Source organism: Hipposideros armiger, unplaced genomic scaffold (genome assembly GCF_001890085.2).
Source record: "Hipposideros armiger isolate ML-2016 unplaced genomic scaffold, ASM189008v1 scaffold_40, whole genome shotgun sequence".
NCBI classification, from domain to species: Eukaryota; Metazoa; Chordata; class Mammalia; order Chiroptera; family Hipposideridae; genus Hipposideros; species Hipposideros armiger.
Window position 1 is genome coordinate 4,670,710 of NW_017731390.1, and position 14,554 is coordinate 4,685,263.

The 14,554-nt window shown below is 48.4% G+C and overlaps 1 protein-coding gene across 4 annotated transcripts in view; it reads left to right on the plus strand.

The window, feature by feature from the left end:
• Positions 1-12,357, plus strand: part of GSDMA (gasdermin A) — a 14,676-nt gene extending 2,319 nt beyond the window's left edge. Inside the window, exons 1-12 of one of the 4 annotated variants that reach the window (XM_019638640.1) lie at positions 243-353; positions 1,790-2,008; positions 2,195-2,375; positions 5,703-5,868; positions 6,715-6,811; positions 7,328-7,375; positions 7,788-7,814; positions 8,354-8,374; positions 9,059-9,213; positions 9,715-9,829; positions 10,928-11,001; positions 11,512-12,079. In XM_019638640.1, the coding sequence (XP_019494185.1) occupies positions 1,795-2,008; positions 2,195-2,375; positions 5,703-5,868; positions 6,715-6,811; positions 7,328-7,375; positions 7,788-7,814; positions 8,354-8,374; positions 9,059-9,213; positions 9,715-9,829; positions 10,928-11,001; positions 11,512-11,754 (1,341 nt within the window). In that variant the 5' untranslated portion in view covers positions 243-353; positions 1,790-1,794 and the 3' untranslated portion in view covers positions 11,755-12,079. Of the gene's footprint in view, positions 1-242; positions 354-1,789; positions 2,009-2,194; positions 2,376-5,702; positions 5,869-6,714; positions 6,812-7,327; positions 7,376-7,787; positions 7,815-8,353; positions 8,375-9,058; positions 9,214-9,714; positions 9,830-10,927; positions 11,002-11,511 lie in introns of those variants that run through there. The other 3 variants (XM_019638639.1, XM_019638642.1, XM_019638641.1) reach the window with 3 other exon arrangements.
• Positions 12,358-14,554: the final 2,197 nt, after the last annotated feature.

Here is a 14,554-nt window from a genome sequence, read left to right on the forward strand (position 1 = left end):
CCCTTCTCCCAAAGGCATCTTCCTTCCGCTCCTCTCAGCCATCAAACCAAACTTGGTTGCCACTTCTCTCTGGTCTTGGCTTCCCCCACCCACGCTGGCACCTGCCTGGCAGCTTCCCACCCCCTCAGGGCCTGGGGCAGGGCACACATGGAACAGGTTGATGCTGTTATCCCGGAAGTGGAGTGGGACAGGGGTGGGGTCCCTAGAAGCCTACCTACATCCTTGCCTCCACAGGGCATAAAGCAGCAGCCTGTCCTGGTGAGGGGCAGTCACTATCTCAACTGCCAGACCGAGTGAGTCCTGGGCCCTCACCTCAGACACAGCTGCGAGACAGGACCTAGCACCGCTCCCTGGTAAGAGCTTAATGACAGTGGAGAAGGCAGGGGGTGTTCTAGGGATGAACAAGAACATGGGTGGGTCAAGAAGGGCCTAGGAGTCCCCTAAAACCCAATCAGGTAGGTAGCCCGATAGGCCTTGGGGAGAGAATGGACAATTGGCGCTGTGAGTATCTCCCTGGTGAGGAGGAGACTGCAGTCGCCCGAGTCCCTCCCAGTGAATCTGGCTGGCCCCAGGGGGCTATCCTGTCCATCCTGGCTCTCCTAGGAATGAGGGGAGCTTATGTGGCTGGCAGAACGGCTCCATACATCTGCGCACACGCCTCCTGCTTCCCTGATTCTCTGGGGTGCTTACAGGGGAGGTGAGGCGGTTCCAGACCAGCTGGTGTGTCCTCTTCCACCCACGAGGATAATCCGGCTGTGTGCTAGCTGGCCCCTCCAGCCAGAGCACCTGGACTTGAACCGCAAACACAGAGACCTAAGATTGTGAACCTCAGGCTTTTGCAGGTCCCACATTCTCCAGGGCCCTCTCACCCCAGCATGACTCCTAGCGCCACATTCATTCGTTCGTTCATTCATTCTTTCTGTACATATTTGCCAAGCTCCAAGTCTGTGCCAGGCACTATGCCTGGTGCTGATGCTACGGAGATGACTAAGACCCATTTCCTGCCCTCTGGAGGTCACAGTTGAGTAGGCGAGAGAGGCAGGTGAACAGATCATAACAACACGAGGTGGCAGGTGTTTCAGAAAGGCACGTACAAAGAGTTTTGGGGACATGGGGTGGCGTCACTAGCTGTCTGAAAGGGTGAGGGAAGAGATCACAGAGGAGGTGACCCGAATTGTCTTCAAGGATGAATAGGGATGCTCTAGATTGGAAGGAGGGTATTTTAAGCAGAGGGGAAGCAAATGGGGCAATCAGTGAAATGCCTGATCTCCTGGGCAGGACCTGAAGGGCAGTGGGTCCCCACATTCAGCAGCCAGGAGGGGGGCACAGGGGAAGTAGAGTCAAGGAAGTGATCCTTACCCCAAAAAGGGGCAACTGCCTTCCCAGGCCCTCCTGCTTCCCTCCCCTGGCGTCCCTGCATCCTGGCTGTTACAGTTCTCTAGGAAGACAAGGTAGGCATAGCTTTACTCCCATTACTAATGAAATGCGCCAGCCAGGCTCCAAATCTGTGAAGAAAATGAGTGTGGTGTGAGCAAAGAGTCCTTGACAAAGAGCAGGTCCGGCTTCTCCAGCCAGCCGTGTGGCTTCCGGCAAGTTGTCTCAGATCCCCAGGCCCCGTTTCCTTATCATAAGATGGTTCCTTTCAGCTCTAACATTTTGAGGATCCAGGAATCCTGAAGGGTGCCCCACCCATCCACCCACCCACCAAGAGCTGGTGATCTCTCTCTGCAGGAGCCTTACCATGTCCAGGTCTCCCAACTGGTTACTCTTCTTTTCCTTTCCCCGCCAGAGACAATGACCATGTTTGAAAATGTCACCCGGGCTCTTACCAGACAGCTAAACCCTCGAGGGGACCTGACACCCCTTGACAGCCTCATCGACTTCAAGCACTTCCACCCCTTCTGCCTGGTGCTGAGGAAGAGGAAGAGCACGCTTTTCTGGGGTGCCCGGTACGTGCACACAGACTACACCCTCCTGGATGTGCTTGAACCCGGCAACTCACCTTCAGGTCAGCCTCGGGTGTGGGATTGGGTCCTGGGGGATGGGGGCCTAGCACCAGCCTACGACGAGGACCCCGAAGCTTCCTCTGCCTAGATGTGGTTAGGTGTCATCTAGCCCAGAGTTGTCACAGGAGGTGGAGGAAGGGAGATAGATGCCTCTCAGCCCAGCCTCCTTCGTCTTCTCCCTCCTGTAGATCCAACAGACTCTGGGAACTTTGCCTTTAAGAACATGCTGGATGCCCGAGTGGAGGGACATGTGGATGTGCCAAGGACAGTCAAGGTGACAGGGACTGCAGGGCTGTCTCGGAACAGCACCCTGGAGGTCCAGACACTCAGTGTGGCTCCCAAGGCCCTGGAGACCTTGCACGAGGAGAGGTGAGACTGGGCAGGGCTGGGAGGCTACCAGGATGGGGTGGGTGGGCCCTGAGTTAAAGGTAGCTCTTGAAGATGACCCTTCTGGCCTATGGGTGCCTCTAGGCCTTTTCCTAACCACTCCCCCCATCCTTCCACTACCTCTGGTACCATGTCCCCACTATCACACACAACGAGGATGAGTGTGTTCACATTAACCTGCCATGTGACTTTGGAAAAGTCATTTCTCTCAGGACCTCAGCTTTGTTTTCTGAAAAATGATGGGGTTGGATGAAAATCTCTAGGGTTTCTTCCTACCCTATGACTATGGAACACACTAAAAAGGGAAGGGGTCTTAACTGACCCCCACTGTGGCTTGAGCACAGCATTCTGCTCCCATATATGAAGCCTCCCGCCCAGTCACACACCAGGCAGCCCTTGGGAATGTCGCCCAGCAGCGCAAGGGGTGTGGCAGATGCCATGCTGATGCTGGGCACCTCAGATGTCTGGTTTGACAGGGGAACTGACTTTTAAGTAGCTAAGTGGTGGTTGAAAGGAGATGAGGGCTGCGGGTACAGGAAGAAAGGACTGGGGTGCTTGGGAAGTCATCCAGTAAACATTTGTATATCCTCACTGAGTTCAAAGCACCCTACTAGGTGCTGGGGTGCACTAGAACACCCGGGTCCAAGAAACTTGTGATCTGGGAGTGTGAAAAAAATGTACAACAGTAACTAGAAGTGCTAAGTGCAATAGGAGGGGTTTGCCTGAGTTTTATGGCAGGTCACGGGGACCTCTGGCGGGGGAAATGAGGACAGACTTCACAGAGGAGGCAGCCCATGATCTAGACCTTGAAAAATGAGTAGAAATTGGACATCCAGGTCCAGGAGAAGGGCATAAATACAGCACACAGGTGAGAAATCCCAAAACCTAAAGGGGCCATGACTAGCTGGTTTGGCAGGAGCCGAAGAGGTATGAGTGGAACAAGTGGGAGATGTAGGGGGGGCCCAGACCATGGGGGCCCCGGGTGCTCCAGTCATGACCCAGGAGGTGCAACTATTCTGTAGGCACCAGGGAGACCCTGATGGTGCTCTGATGTGTGTCATGATTAATCTGGCCAGATGGAGGAGGAAGGACAGAGGTTTAAAGCAAGCGGACTGGGTATGACACTGTCTCACTGTCCAACAGAGACATAAAATGATAAGCTGAGTTGGGGAGAGCAGTCAGAATGGAAAGGGAGGGGCCAGGCCTCTGGAACGGCAGAAAGAACTGGACTTGGCAGCTGATTGCAGGGTGAAGATGTGGGCTTTGTTAAAGATGAAGCTGATATGTGACAACATGTATGGACCCAGAGGGTGAAATAAGTCAGACAGAGAGAGACAAATGCTATCTGATCTCACTTATATGTGGAATCTAAAGAACAAAATAAACAAATAGAAAAAAAAAAAGCAGAAACGACTGATAGATATAGGGAATGAACTGATGGTTACTAGATGGAAGGGAGTTGGGAGGCTGGGTGAAAAAAGTGAAGGGATTCGGAAGTACAAATTGCCAGTTACAAAATAGTCACAGGGACATAAAGTATAATGTAGGGAATATAGTCGAGAATATTATAATAACTAGGTATAGTGCCCGGTAGGTACTAGACTTATCGGGGGGGATCACTTCATAAATTATATAAATGTCTAACCACTATGGCTGTACACCTGAAACAAATATAAAATAATACTGAGTGTCAACTGTAATTGAAAAGTTAAAAAAATAATAATTAAAATTTTAAAAGATGACTGACAGAGATCTAAGGTACAGTCCGATGACTCTAGTTAATAATTCTACATTGTATGCTGGAAATTTACTAAAAGTAGATTTCAGGTGCTCTCACCACACATGCAAAAATGGTAGCTTTGAGCTGGACGTGTTGATCAGCTTGACTGTCGTAATCATTTGTCTATGTATATCTATATCAAAACATGTTGTGCACCTTAAATATATATAATTTTATTTAAATAAGTAAATTAATTAAATATATAGGAATAAAAACACAAAGATGACTCTGAGGTTTGACCCAAGTGATGACATTAATAGAAACAGGAAGACTGAGTTTAGCAGCATATTTGGAGAGAAAGACTGTGAGTTCCTTTTGGACTCTTTGAGCTTGTGGCTCCACTGAGACAACAGGTAAGAGTGTTCAACAGGTAGTTGGAGTGACGATAGAGTAGATCTCGTAAGTTCTCATCATAAGAAGAAAAATATTTGTAACTGTGTAATGATGGATGCTAACTAAACTCATTGTAGTTATTCATTTCCCACTGTAAACATATATCAAATCACTATGTTGTGGGGGGGAAATCATGTTGTACACATAAACTAGTACAATGTTATATGTCAATTACATCTCAATTAAAGACATTTTATAGGTATTTGGAAAAGAGGATCTGGCGCTCAGGAGGGAAGTCAAGGGGGAGATGCATACATGGTGGTTGGCAACACAAAAATGGAAACTAGAGGAACGGGGGCAAGCTGTTGGAGGGAGTTCAGAGAGCAGAGAACTGAGAAGAGAATCCTAGAGAACAAAATCTTAGGGAACTAAAGAAACTAGGGAATGAGATGCAGACAGAATGGATAGGACTTAGAAGCCAGAAAGATGGAAACAGTGTGACCGGAGGCCAGAAGTCAGCATCGCATGGAGGGTTTGGGTAGCACGATGCAAGGTTGCACAGTTAGGGAAGGTCTTTGAGTTTGGAGGGTGGGAGGTCATTACGATTTCAGTTGAGTAGTGGAAATGGAAGCCAGATTATAAAGAGTTTAGGAGGAGGCAGTGAGGAAGTAAAGACAATGGGTATGGGCATATCTGTTGAGATATTTGTCAATGAAGGAAAGAAACAAAAATGGCAATTTGAGGGAACAGCAAGATTAAAGAACATGTTTCTATATGTAAGCAAGTGGAGAGGGGGACTGGTGTTAATAGCAAGAGAGAGGATAAGAGATGGAGACGAAGGACGCCAGAAGACATGAACAAGGCTAAGAAATGGAGGAAAGAGAGGGGAATCCACCCTGGGGCCAAGGGAAAATGGAGAAAGAAGCAACCATGAGGCCCTGTTCTGGGCCAGGTGCTAAGCCAGATGACTGCCCAGTCTCTGTCTCAACACCCTGGAGGTAGGTGTCATCATCTTCATTTTATAGATGAGGCCCTAAGACTCAGAGGAGCTGCCCTGCTAGTAAGTGGAGATCTGGGTTCCTCCAGAGTCCTCCCTCCTTCCCACTGTGTCTACTCCTGGGAATGAGAGAAGGAAAGAGAAGGCCTGGCCCGGGCAGGGACCAGCTCTGGATTATGCCCTCGTTTCTCCTGCACAGGAAGCTGGCAGCAGAGCATCCTTTCCTGAAGGAGATGCGCAAGCGAGGAGAGAACCTGTATGTGGTGATGGAGGTGGTGGAGACCGTGCAGGAGGTCACTCTGGAGAGAGCCGGCAAGGCAGAGGGTGGCTTTTCCCTCCCATTCTTCGCACCGTTGGGGCTACAGGTTTGGCTCGAACACACACACACACACACACACACACTTACATTCAGCCTCTCCTCAGAGGCTGCATTAACTTCGCCCCATCAGTGCCCACCCACGATGCTGTAAAGGACCCACACCTTAGCCCTGCTCTTCAAGATACAGGCCCCAGCTAGCCAGACACAAACCCTCTCTCTGGTCAGTGGTGCCCAGTGTGGCAGATCCCTGTGCCACATGCCACAGGGGACTTGCAGGGAAGGAAAACTCATAGTCATGGGTTTTTCCTCATGGTGCTCCCAATCTACAGGAGAGACATGCTTGTTCTTAGAAAGTTCTCAATCTCATGGAGGAGGCACATAGATTAAAGCCCAGAAAACACAGACTTGGAAAATTCTATGTAAATAAGTAATGCTCTACATACCTATATCCATTTGTATAAATATTCAAGGGATGAGTTGGAACTAGGAGGAGGGGTTAGTCATAGAAGGCTTCTTGAAGGAAGTGAGCATGGGATGGATGGCAAAGAGGAAGAAGGAACCAGGGCCTGAATGGAAGCAATAAGGTGGGACAGGGATGCACAGGCAGGTGATGGGGCAGGTCTGCCCAGTTCCTTCATGTGTCTGAACCAGAAAAAGAGAGATAGATCGTTAGAGGGATGATCAGAGGAAATGAGCAGAAGAGCTTTGGGGTTCACTCCATGGAGTCTGGAATGGGTGGAAAGGTGATCAGAGACACCAGCGAAGGGTTCCCAACTTCTCATCTCCGCAGAGGCTCCCAGGCCTGACGTTCCACTTGCTCCCCCACCCCCACTCCCAATGTCTCACACTCAGGATCTCTGCAGATTCACAAATGCTCACTGTCTAATCCTAGGGATCCATAAACCACAAGGAGGCTATCACCATCCCTAAGGGCTGCATCCTGGCCTTTCGAGTAAGACAGCTGATGGTCAAAGGCAAAGATGAGTGGGGTAAGCAGACACCGGCCTGTTCTCCCCTTCAAGACAAGAATTACCCGCAGCAAGACTAAGGCAGCCTGGTGCGCTCTTGTGGCAATGTCAGGGAATGAGTGAAGGCGTGTGTTGCATTGAGGTCCAGCTGCCTGAGTCAGAACAGCAGGGGCTGCTCTAAAGAGGGAGTGAAGGACCTCCTGGTTCTGAGCATCTCCTGGGCATTAGGCATTGTCAGCTGCGGGGAGAGGCACAGGGAGAACCAACACAGCCTCTGCTTCAAGAAGTCTGTGGCCAATGGAGAAAGCAGGCACAGACACCCGTACTTGAATGCAAGAGAGAAAATAGGGCTATCACAAGAAAGGATTTACAGAGGAAGAATGGATTACTTCCAGCAATAGAGGAGGAGCTGGGGATTAGGTGAGGCATTTGAGGGCAGGGCCCTAGCCCTTAAAAGAGCCAGGAGACTTGAGGCTAGAGAAACAAAGGTGGAACAGCTGTTAAGAGTCCTACTCTCCCCTCTCCCACTCCTTACAGAAATTCCACATATCTACAATGACAACATGCAAACCTTCCCTCCGGGAGGTAAGTGAAACTGCTTCCTGGCTCCCCACATCTTCTGCCCTATCCCTGACATGATCTGCTAAAACCCTGTACCTTCTAATAGTGCATACCGTAATTTCCCAAGGAGCCCCTGGTTTTGTTTCCCAAGTCCCTAAAAATTTCTATCGGCAACTTTAGGAAAGACAGATAGAAGCATATAAATACCACCCAAGAGAGACAGAGAAACAGAAAGGCAGAGACCAAAAGGCAGCGTCGGAAGCAGGAATAAGACTTAGAGACAGTGTGTGTGCCCAAATTGCGGGGGCAGATGAGCTAACCTAGTCTCCAAGTGTTTTTGTAATGATCGCTGATAAAGCTGCCTAGACAACTGCTCTAGATAAAAAAGGCACAAATAGGTTTTATGCTGACATACGTGCTTTGTTTCTGTCTTCAGAAAAGTCAGAAGAGGAGAAGTTCATCCGTAAGTGTTTCCTGTCATTTCACTGTCACTGTTTTGATTCAGAATTTTAAAACTCCGATCTTTTTCTTCCCTTCTCCATGGGACTGACAGGGAACATAGCAGAGCAGATCTCAGCAAACAATTGTCCCTGAAACATGGCAGAAATTCCAATAGCTTAGGGTAAAGCAATGCAAAGGGAAAGTCTCCAGACAAGATGGCCAGGTGGTCTGATGCCACAGACCTCTGTCCTTGAGGACGTTCGTTAGTAGCTATAACCTGTTACACACACATCTGCAACGCCACCGCCCAGCACCTGGGGCAGGAGTCTCTGAGTCACGGTGTTGACAACTCAATCCAGGTGCCCCTCTTCCCGTTGCATTAGCTTTTCTCCTGACCCATTCCTGCCTCCCACAAATGGGGCAAGAGTATCCTTAAGCTTATTGGGACATCCCAGGAGACAGGACCTATTTCCTAACCCCCATTAATGTCTCATCCCCTGGTTATGCTACTGTTTTAGAGCATCACATTCTTAACGTCCTTTGTTTTTGTTTTCCCCTCAGTTATCCAGGCATCTGATGTTGGTAAGGAATTTTGTGAGTTTCTCCCAAGACTTGGGCATGAAGGCAGTGGGAGACATTCTGGGGTGGAGGGAAGGGAAGACAAGTGCTGAGTCCCAGGTCCGGGAGATTGGCACTACTTCCAGGAAGCCACTCTCTCCAAAGCAGGCTGGAAGCAGTCCTTGGGTGCCAGGCCCCTAGAGGGTCAGGCCAAGGCTCAAGCCATCCCTGATCTGCCCACATCCCTGGACATAGACCCAGGGCTCTCTGGAGCGGTCTAATCCTGGCCTTCACTCAGTCGCCAGAGTTATTTTTCTTTGCCAACTAACTCATGAGAAGGGGACACAGACCTTCCTTCTCAATTTTTAGCTGGAGTCTTAGAGAAAGGGAAGTCCACTGTCTGCTGACCCAGGATGGGACGGGGGAACTCAAGGAGAATGAACTGCTGGCTTAGACGATAATGTGGGTCACGGCGCACTTCCTCACTCCTAACCTCCCCTACACACATACACCGCTCTGGTCAGAGCTGATGGATAACTTCATAACTGTGTTCCTTGGTCAAGAAAAAAGAAAGGCCCAGCTCAAGCTGGGAGCAGAGCATGAGTCCTGAGAAGGGCTACAGGAAGGAGCGTTTAGGGAGAAAGCTGACTGAATGGGGAGGGTGCCAGGTGGAGGGCAGTTTGTTTGCCATGTTTACTGTCCCCATAGGGGAGGTGCACGGTGACTTCAGTACGCTAAAAGAAGAGATTCAAAGAGAGACCCGAGAAGTGGAGAAGCTGAGCCGCATGGGGCAAGGATCGCTGCTCACCTCCCTCAGCAAACTCCTAGGGAAGAAAAAGGAGCTAGAAGACCTGGAGCTCACGGTGAGGTCCCAGTAGAAGCGGGGGAGGAATAGCGGGGGACATAGAAGGTTTTGGGTGGAGGGGTGTGTGGGCCTTGCAGCTGGTTGGGCGATCTGACACCTGTAGAAGGTAGTCTGTGGCCAGGGGACTTGACAGCAGATGCCTTCCCCAAGGCTGGCCAAGGGCTCCCCAGGCTGCCAGGCCCCAGCTGCTCCGTTGTCCCTGTGAAGAAGGGCAAACAGTGCAGACTCCCCCAAGGTACATGCTCTCTCCTGATGGACAGAGGGAGGCAGCAGGCCAGCAGGACTCTCTCTTGGAAGGCGGCTGGAATCTTTCCCTTCCTGGGTCCAAGGCTCAGGGACCAAGGAACCCAGGAACCCGATATTTTCAGGACTTCCTACGTTGAAAAAGAAATGAGGAAATGGGAGAAAGTTAACACATGTCAAGGGATTGTTATGTGCCAGACACCATGCTGGGCCCCTTACCTGTGTCATCTTAAGTAGCCACCTGCCTTCCCCACAGCTTGAAGGGGCTCTAGACAAAGGACACGAAGTGACACTGGAGGCACTCCCAAAAGATATCCTACTATCAAAGGAGGCTATGGGTGCCGTTCTCTATTTCCTTGGAGCCCTAACAGGTAAGTAGGGAGTAAGGTCTTCATCTATATACCAGTGATTGGAATGAATCACTGAATGAATGAATGAATGAATGAATGAATGAACAAATGAATGAATGCCAGGCACATTATACCACAGTTAAGTACTTTATATCTACATGATAAAAAATTGGTTTCATTCCTAAGGATACACTTGGTCACCTGGGATAGTCTGAGAAGATGGACTAGTCTTGCTAATAGAGGTTGAGATGTATGTAACCCTAGTTTTACCAGCCACACATTTATTATCATTTTTTTTAAAGATTTTTTTTTATTGGGGAATTGGGGGGATGGGAACAGTGCTGGGGAATTGGGGGAAGGGGAACAGACAAGTTGCTGTCGTTTTGTTCTTCAATCTAGTTGTGGAGGATGTTGCTTCACTGGCCCAAGTTGGCACCATCATTGTGCTCTTCTCTGGCGAGGTAGATCAGTCGCCGGCTTCTGGACGGCCGCTCACTGCGGCTGCTGGCCACTCACACTGGCTGCTGGCCGCTCACGCTGGCTGCTGGCTACATACGGTAGCCCATGGCAACCCACTGCCACAGGGAGTGCAGCCTACGCCGTCGCCGGCGACTCATTACCAGCCACACATTTAAAACTTCAACATATAGCTAAGCTCATCACTTTTATATTGGTATTTGTTAGCTTTAATTTCAGAGGGTAACATCTTCTGATCTTGCCCCTGAATTCTTTTCTTCCCTCTACATGAAACTTTCCTTTCCCCCACTTAGAAGAACTCTCTGGTCCTTCAGGTATAAGCTGTCTTTTCCCTTAAGAAGCCTGCCCTCAAACACCAAGACCAAAGTAGACCCCTCAGCCATGGCACCCTTAACACCCTGTATTGTGTTTGCACGTTCCTTTTTCTTCTCCACTAGACTGCAAGTTGCTTGAGTGAAGGGAGTACGATTTTTACCTAACACAGCCAGCCAGTGAAGGTGCCTGGCACAGAGCAAGCAAGCATTCAGCCACGGATGAATGTATGAATTAATTAATGCTAAAAGTCTGGAAGTGTACCCATTTGGAACCTGGAGTCCCCTTTGCACCAACAACACACATCTCTTTCTCTACTTTTTTTGCCAGAGTTGAGTGAAGCCCAACAGAAGCTGCTGTTGAAATCCATGGAGAAAAAGATCCTACCTGTGCAACTAAAGCTTGTGAGAAAAAAAACGGCGGATACCGGGGAGAGTTTGGGGGGAGTCAGCTAGAACCGTTGGAAACATAGAAACTTAGCTTAAGGACAGAACCAGCCTAGAGGGCCTCTGTCTTATCCCAGAACCTCATGCCCGCTTCTTATTTCTCTCCATGTTTCTTTCTTCTTGTTACTTCACAACTAGAGGTAAAAGAGTAAATTTCTGGGCAGTTATCTGGGTTTTTCAGCATGCTTTTGGGAGAAGAGACAGAAAACTCTGGCTTTGCTTATTCCTAGTCAAGTGACGTGAGCAAATCTTTTAATGTCTCTGGGTCTGCCTCAACTCACTCCTCTGGAAAATGGGGCTAAAAATAAACATGCTGCCCACAGCACAGGTTATTAAAAGGCTTAGATGGAGTTGTGATGAAAGTAGTTATAAAAGAGAAAGGTAGCCATCTTTATGGTTTTTATGAGTTAGGAGAAAAAAGGAGAGGTTTCCAGTTCTTTCTTTACATGCTATTTTGGTTCCTTCCAGGTGGAGAGCACAATGGAACAGAATTTTCTACAGGATAAAGAGGGTGTTTTCCCCCTGCAACCTGACCTGCTCTCCTCTCTTGGGGAAGAGGACCTGACCCTCACAGAGGCCCTTGTGGGGCTGAGCGGCCTGGAAGTGCAGAGATCAGGCCCCCAGTACACGTGGGACCCAGACACCCTCCCTGACCTCTGTGCCCTTTATGCGGGCCTCTCTCTCCTGCAGTTGCTGACCAAGGACTCCTGACTTGTCTTTTCCATCTGCTTCCCGTTTCCCTAATAACTTTCCTACCTCATTGTGCTGTGTCCTGAACATCTAAGGGCATTGCAGAGCCACCAGGCTGAGGATGACGGAAACCCTAGGTGATCCCCCAAGATAATCAATTTCCATTTGTCCCTCTGTATCTCCCCTGGCCTCCGCTAAGCCTATCTGTTGATGCTTAAACCCTCTGAAAGTAGGATTTAAAACTATGAACTATTTCAACAAAACCAAAATCAATTAATTTCCTGTCCCAGTACCTCCTGTTTATGCTCCCCAAAATCAAGCTTTACTGGAATTAATGGGAAATATTATTTCACTTTGGATGAAATGTCTTTTGGTGTTTTTCTTTAAAGAAGCTATCATGAGGAAATTCTTAACTTGTGCCAGAAAAGAAAATAGACATTATCGTACTACATATAGATCGTATCAACATGAACACTATTATACTGTCCTCAGGCCAGCATCTGGGGCAGGAGCTGGAAAATGCTCAGAGAACTATCAGGGTATAGAATGTGGGCTCTAGATTCTAAAGTGAAAAGGTCATCAAAGCAGCTTGTCTTCAAAGAGGAGCCTTCGGGGTCCTCTGGACTTGGGTTGAGCAACTGGGAAAGACAAAGACCTAGAGATACATGGTACGAGCCCAAAACAAGAGTAAGACAACTTTCAAGTTTCTTGAATAGAAAATGCAAATAGGTCTTAAAAAAAATGGAACCCCAAAATAAGACTGACCCAAAACTTTTAAAAAGAAATTGTGATGTTATCTTTTGATTTCGCCTTTCCCTCTTCTGCCCTCAATTCAGGTTGGCTGTGGGAGGAAGTGATGGAAGGCTTGGCATATGGTCCTGCTAATATGGATATTGCAATCTCATAAAATTGCTAAGTTTATACCATCCTCCTCTGCCCAAAGCTGGGTTTTAACATGTTTCACCAATCTCTTTTAAAATAGCTTTATGGATAGAATAATTTCTCCAAGGTTTTTGGTGCCAGAAGTCAGACTCACCCCCTTCTTAGCCTTGGTTAGCTTCCTCACACACCAAGAATTCATGACCAACTGCCAAAGGCTTTGTGTTAAGCCATCCTCTCTCATTCTGGGGCATCTTCAAGGCCTTACAATATTGCTCAAGGACATACTGGGTAGTCACTTGCTGACTTGATTGCTTTTCTTTTGTGATGTAAACGTATTAGGGAGGTGAGCTAACACCCTAACTATCCAGAAGGGTAACTTCATAAGGCTGAACAACAAAGCTCATCTGTTTCTTTCTTCACTATTCTCCCCCACCTTCAGTTTCAGTTACAGATACCACAATATGAAAAGGCTTTAATGAGTTTATTCCAATGATGATTCAAAAGTCCTATTATCCCAGTCCTAGGGGGAAGGGAGATAGTTACGGAGGAATTGGTCAAGGCATGTTCCCTAAAAGTGGAGCACACAGTTTTCCATTTAGCAAGAGGCTGTTGAGTGCAAAGAGCTGTTTGGTGCAATAGTATGAAAAGGGCAATACAAAGAATTTCCTTTCTATACATAAATATAACGGAGAATATAGTCAAAATATGTTCTATGCCTTCTAGGACCTTACGACAGAGCTAGATTGTCTTGGAGGGTCTGACCTGGTCTAAAACTCAGGACTTCCACTTATGCAAGAGATAAAAGTTCCAAGAGGAGAGAGAGTTTTTGTTTTTTCTTTAAAAATTGGAACATGTATCCTCCTCCTGAAGAATCACTGGAGGATTCCTTTGTAAAATAAGTGGACAGGATTTCTGGTCTAATTTCCTTTCCGTGGGGGATTCTCAGGCTCTCCTTAGGTACATTATTATTCTGTTCCCCATTTCAACGTCTGTCTGGATGCATACAGGCACCCCAACGGACTCCCTGAAGCTTCTGCCACCAACAGGAACATTCACCTCTTTCCTCCAGCCTCTACAATACGCAGCAACCCAATGCAGAACTTCCCAGCAAAATGCATTCTAGAGATGTTCTTTTTTTTTTTTTAAGATTTTATTGGGGAATTGGGGGAGGAGAACAGTGTTAGGGAATCGGGGAAGGGGACTAGCCAAGTTGTTGTTCTTCAATCTTAATTGTGGAGGGCACCAGTCGCCATCTGGCTTCCTGTCAGCAGCTGGTGGCCTCTAAGCTCCAGGTGCTGTATTCAATCTTAATTGTGGGTGGGCATAGCCACCATCCCATGTGGGAGTCAAACCAGCAGCCTTGTTGTTAAGAGCGCATGCTCTCTCTACTGAGCCATCCCGGCAGCAGCTCAGCTCAAGGTGCAGAGCTCAGTCTTAGCTGCGGGTGGGCATAGCCCACCATAGAACAGGCAATCTTGTTACACACCCTGAGCCATCCTGCCACCTATTGGCAGCTCAGCGACAGCTCAGCTCCAGGGCAGCATCACTGGCCCATGTGGGAATCCAACTGGTGGCCCTGTTGTTCAGAGCTCCTATGAGCTCGTGCTCTTAAGCCAACTCTTAACCAACTGAGCCACTTGGCAGGCCCTCTAGAGCTGTTCTTCACCATCCCACCCCCCGAATGCGCTAGCCCTAGGCCATACATAGAGCAGACCCCTAAACTTTATTAAACCAAAGTGATGGTACACAAATGCACTCTACGCCTATCCACATTCCCAGGCTGCTTATTTTTAGCACTAGCTAAAATCTGCCAAGGAAGTCTGAATCCCATAGTGTTCTTCCTACTCTCCAGTTTGGGTTTATTTTAAACCAAACAGCTTAGCTCCACATCCCTCTTTCCCAGCTTCTTTAATTCCCTCGCGCCGGATGCACCGGGCAG